The 5,000-nt window shown below is 59.5% G+C and overlaps 2 protein-coding genes across 2 annotated transcripts in view; both read left to right on the top strand.

Moving 5' to 3' along the window:
* PTSG_08536 (S10e ribosomal protein) overlaps positions 1-1,426 on the top strand; it is a 1,914-nt gene extending 488 nt beyond the window's left edge. The window contains exons 2-5 of the mRNA XM_004990270.1: positions 92-244; positions 491-722; positions 890-942; positions 1,192-1,426. Coding sequence (XP_004990327.1) covers positions 101-244; positions 491-722; positions 890-942; positions 1,192-1,245 — 483 coding nt within the window. The 5' untranslated portion in view covers positions 92-100 and the 3' untranslated portion in view covers positions 1,246-1,426. The remainder of the gene's footprint in view (positions 1-91; positions 245-490; positions 723-889; positions 943-1,191) is intronic.
* An 853-nt stretch (positions 1,427-2,279) lies between these two features.
* PTSG_08535 (transcriptional factor B3) overlaps positions 2,280-5,000 on the top strand; it is a gene marked incomplete at both ends in the record, with an annotated part of 6,817 nt that continues 4,096 nt past the window's right edge. The window contains 3 exons of the mRNA XM_004990269.1: positions 2,280-2,383; positions 2,594-4,065; positions 4,213-4,864. Coding sequence (XP_004990326.1) covers positions 2,280-2,383; positions 2,594-4,065; positions 4,213-4,864 — 2,228 coding nt within the window. The remainder of the gene's footprint in view (positions 2,384-2,593; positions 4,066-4,212; positions 4,865-5,000) is intronic.

The raw sequence follows: 5,000 nt of genomic DNA, 5'->3' as shown, positions 1-5,000 counted from the left end.
AACAAACCAACACAACGCTGCTGGGTGCTCGTTTTCTCATGTGCGCGGTGTGCTGTTTTGACCTTGTGTTGTTGCTTTGGGCTGGTGTTAGACCGCCAACATGCTTATCCCCAAGCAGACCCGCAAGCAGATCTACTTCAAGCTGTTCGAGGACGGCGTCATGGTGGCCAAGAAGGACTTCAACGCCCCTTCCCACCCTGAGTTCAAGAGGATCCCCAACCTCCATGTCATCAAGGCGCTCCAGGTGCGTGTGCGAGGGTGTGCACATTGGCGTGGGAGATGAGTCGTGAGTGAGTGTGTATGAGTTCAAGAACTGTGATGATGCAGGGCACAACACAGTCACAATTCACCGACTCGCTGGCATTTCGTGTTTACGTGTTTGCTTTGGCACCGACACTATCAACACACACACACGCATGGCTTGGGGAACTTATTGTGTTTTCTGTGTGTGTGTGTGTGTGTGTGTGCTGTTTGTTTTGCTTGTGTGCAGTCGCTGAAGTCCCGTGGCTTCGTGCACGAGGACTTTGCCTTCCGCCACTTCTACTGGCGTCTCACAGACGAGGGCATTGAGTACCTCAGGGACTACCTCCACCTTCCCGAGAACGTTGTTCCCACCACACTTAAGGCGCCTGCCCGCGAGCAGCGCCCCACGGCTCGCCGTGTGCGCTCCATGGGCCACCGTGCCGAGAGGACCTCCCGCGATGCCTACAGGCGTGATGGCGGTGCGTCCTTGTTCTGTTTTGTCGTGTTTGACGCTGGGTAATGAGGGCGCGTGAGGGAGGAGAGATAACGGGACGCACGTGCTTATGTGGGCAGCTTGGCGCGTGCAGTTCATGGCACGTTCTCTATCTCACATGTCATGTGCTTGCTCGCGCGCTTGGGCGTGCAGATGAGGGTGCAAAGAAGCTCGATGCTCCCGAGGGTGACTTCAAGCCTGAGTTCGTAAGTTTCGCAGCCAATTCACTGGTGCACCGGTGCAGTGGTTGATGTGTGGTGCTGACCAGCGATGGGCCGTGTGTGTTGTTTGAATGTGTGTGGGTGTGTGTATGTGTGTGTGTGTAATTGGATGCGTTGGTGAAACTGTGATGTGAACTTCCCCCTCCACCGGTTTCGTTTCGTTTCGTCCATGGCACTCGACGCATCCCTCACTTGCTTGTTTTGCGTTGACCCTTTGCACCTGTTTGTCAACAGCGTGGCGGTGCTGGCCGTGGCAAGTTCCAGGGCGGCCAGGGCAGCGCTCAGTAAGGCGACGGGTAGCAGCAGCAGCATGCGCACGTGCTTTGGATGTGGTGTGGCTGTGATGGTTGGAAGTTGAATGACGTTGATATGAGCAACAGCACCAAATAAATCCCCCCTTACGGTGATCCAGACAACAACACGCCAGCCAGCGAGCAAGTGTTTTGTGGTGCATCGAGGGTGCGCGAAGGAGAGTGATGTGATCATCGCTGGGTGGTGGTCGGGGAGACAGGAAGGTGGTCCACAGCCGCGGTGCACAGTCACAAAAGCACAAGGAGAGGAGGAGAATTTCAACATTTTTTCACTTGTTACTTTAAGCGCACAGGGGGGGCGGAGCCCCCCTGGGAAAATCCGTGGGCGTGGTGGCAGCATTTCTGCGTCCGCTCGCGGACGCAGAGTTTTTCGGTGGCGCAGCCACCTTTTTCTGTCAACGTTTGCTCGACAAACTTTGCTCCCATCCGCAGAATAAAAAAAATTCACCAGCCAGGTACTGAAGTCAGTCGACCAACCAGTCACCTTCCAACAACAACAACAACAATGATGACCGAAGGAACAACACGCACAGTGCACGCTGTTAGGCTGTTCTTCTTCTCGCTTCCTTCGTCGGAACATGTTCGTGCAAAGCTGGCTGAGGAAGCTGGCTGAGATGATGTGACAGCCAGGCAAGCACAAACCGTCCAGCACATTGAGCAGCCACGCGCGGCCCGCTTCCAAGCGACGGAACCGCAATTAACAACCCCAGCATAGCATAATCAAGTCTGCATGCTTTTGGGAGCGACCGGGTCACACGGCAGTGCTTTGTCGGAACGTGTTCAAGCAGCTGGCAAGCAAGCAGGCAACTGTGTGCACTGTCTTCCCCGCGACGCCGCAGACATGACAGCTGTTGGAGCGCCCGGTTGGGCGACGCACTTCGCCTGCGCCTGCGCTTCCCTTTGCGCGAACACGTTTGTGTTGCCCTGCGCTGGCCATGGCGTTTCAATGACCGCATATGCCTCCGCCTGAAGCTGAGGCGCCGTGAAGATGTCAGGCCGTCGAACTCAGCGATGCCGGTGTTGTGGAAACCCCGGTCACAACGCACGGACGTGCCCCTTGGTGAGAAGGCGGGCAACGCCACGCGAGGCGCCCCGGGCTCCAAGCTGTGGCCATGGTGACGGCGAGCCCCCTCGCCAGCGTGCACGCACCACTCATCCTCAGCCACAGCAACGCCAACAACAACCACAACAACCACAACAGCAGCAGCAACTGGGGAATCGGGCTCCATGGTGACGGCGAGCCCCCTCGCCAGCGTGCACGCACCACTCATCCTCAGCCACAGCAACGCCAACAACAACCACAACAACCACAACAACCACAACAGCAGCAGCAACTGGGGAATCGGGCTCCAAGCTGTGGTAATGGTGACGGCGAGCCCCCTCGCCAGCGTGCACGCACAGCCACAACAACGCCAACAACAACAACAGCAGCCGCCGTCGCGTGCAGGTCGGACTCGAGAGCGGCGGTGTGGCCGCTGCGGACAAACCGGTCACACGGTCACGACCTGCTCGCTGTCTGCGAACCGCATGGACGACGTGCATCTCCTGCCGCCCCTGACACGAGAGTGCCCTTATTGCGGTGCGCTGCTGTTCGATGGCCAGCGCCGCGAGGACGGCAGTGAGACCAGCTCCTTCTGCTGTGGCAACGGCCGCGTTCATCTCGAACCCATGCCAGCACCACCGGCGCCGCTGCGACAGCTCTGGGAGGACCGTGGCGAGCGTGGTCGCATCTTCTATGACTACATCCGCCTCTTCAACAATGCCCTCGCCCTGGCTTCTGCGCGAGCGTCGTGGGTGAGGGCGGAGCGTGGGTGGAACCCACACCTCATCATACAGGGGAGCCTTCATCACTGCATCGGGTCGCTGCTGCCTGCCGAGGGCGAGGAGCCGCAGTTTGCGCAGGTGTACGTGTACGACAACGTCGGCCAGGCAACTGCGCGCCGCCTGCTCGACATGCGACAGCGGATCGCGGCTGGGACGAGCGTGCCCGATTCCATCTGCGCGAACATCCTCACCACGCTCCATGACATGTTGGTGGACTGCAACCCATACGTCGACGCCTTTCGTGATGCCGCCTCGGCCGCGCTCGCGTCTTCGGGCGATGATGCTGTGCCGGACCTGCAGTTGGTGCTCAACTCCGAGAACAGGCCCGCCGATCAGCACGCGCGCCGCTACACGTCGGGCAACTCCGAGGAGGTGGCCTTGCTGTGTCCGGATGACCAGGTTGCACAGCGGGACCTGGTCGTGTACCCGAGGGACGGCGGCATTCAGTTCATCAACGAGACACACCAGGCCTGGGACCCGCTTCACTTTGTGTTGCTGTTTCCCGATGGCACACCGGGGTGGAGGATTGGCGTGCCTCTGCGTGTCCCGCCGTCGCTGGGTGGTGATCAACGCCGCCCGGATCAGTGTGGTGGTGCTGTCGTCGATGCAGAGGACGTCATGGGGCTCGGCGGCGATGGCTCGGCCGCCCGTCACGTGAGCACTCGGCAGTTCTACGTGTACCACCTGATGCAGAGGTCGCAGTGCAACTACCTGCTGCGTGCCGGGCGGCTGACGCAGGAGTACATTTGCTCGGCGTTCTACCGCGTGGAGTACCTGCGGCTCCTGTACGTTCGCCAGCATCAGGCAGAGCTTCGCTCCGCCATCTACCAGAACTTGGTGGACCACTCTGGGGAGGATGACGCAGACGAGCAGCAGCTTGGGCGCCGGGTTGTCCTGCCATCCAGCTTCCTTGGAGGACAACGGCACACCAAGGAGCGCTTCCATGACGCCATGGCCATCCTTGGCGAATACGGTGCGCGCGCGCCTGTATGTGTGTGTGTGTGTGTATGTGTGTGTTGTCGTTTGTTCGCGTGTATCGATGCATGTGTGGTGATTTGCGTGCGCGCGCTGTGTGCCCACTAACGTGTGCGTTGCGTCCTGTGTGCGGTGGCATGTGCAGGGAAGCCCGACCTGTTTGTGACATTCACGTGCAACCCGGCATGGCCTGAAATCACCCGTGAGTTAAGGGGTCACGAGCGCGCATCCGATCGCCCTGACCTCCTGGCACGCGTCTTCCACGCCAAGCTGGCAGCCTTCCGCATCGACATTGAGCACGGCCACGTTTTCGGGCCCACCCGCGCGTTCCTGTATGCGATTGAATTTCAGATGCGCGGGTTGCCCCATGCGCATTGCTTGGTGTGGTGTGCCCAGCCCTTGCAGGGGCCGTCGGACATCGACCGCTTCATTTCGGCGGAGATTCCCGACCCCGCCACCGACGCGACACTGCACGCCTTGGTGACGCACCACATGCTCCATGGCATGTGCGGTTCCCACAACCCCTCTGCCCCCTGCATGACACCCTCCGGCTGTCAGCACGACTTCCCAAAGCCCCTGTGCTCAGAGACATCTTGGAGAGACGAGATGTATCCCCAGTACCGCCGGCGTGGGGTGCGTGATGGCGGCATGGCGGTGTCTCGCGTGATCAACGGCGAGGCCGTGACCGTGGACAACAGTTGGGTCGTGCCTTACTCGCCGGCGCTGTTGCGGCGATACCAGGCTCACATCAACGTCGAGGTTTGCGGGTCCGTTCGCGCCATTCATTACGTCTTCAAGTACGTCTTCAAGGGTCCAGACAGAAGCATGGTCACGACCCGCCCCAACAACAACAACAACAACGCCCACAACAACAACAACAACTTAAACAACAACTTAAACAACAACAACAACAACTTCACAACAACAACACAC

This window comes from Salpingoeca rosetta (assembly GCF_000188695.1).
Source record: "Salpingoeca rosetta unplaced genomic scaffold supercont1.24, whole genome shotgun sequence".
Classification (NCBI taxonomy): Eukaryota; class Choanoflagellata; order Craspedida; family Salpingoecidae; genus Salpingoeca; species Salpingoeca rosetta.
The sequence above is the reverse complement of the archived record's forward strand: the minus strand, read 5'-3'. Positions and strand labels throughout refer to the sequence as shown.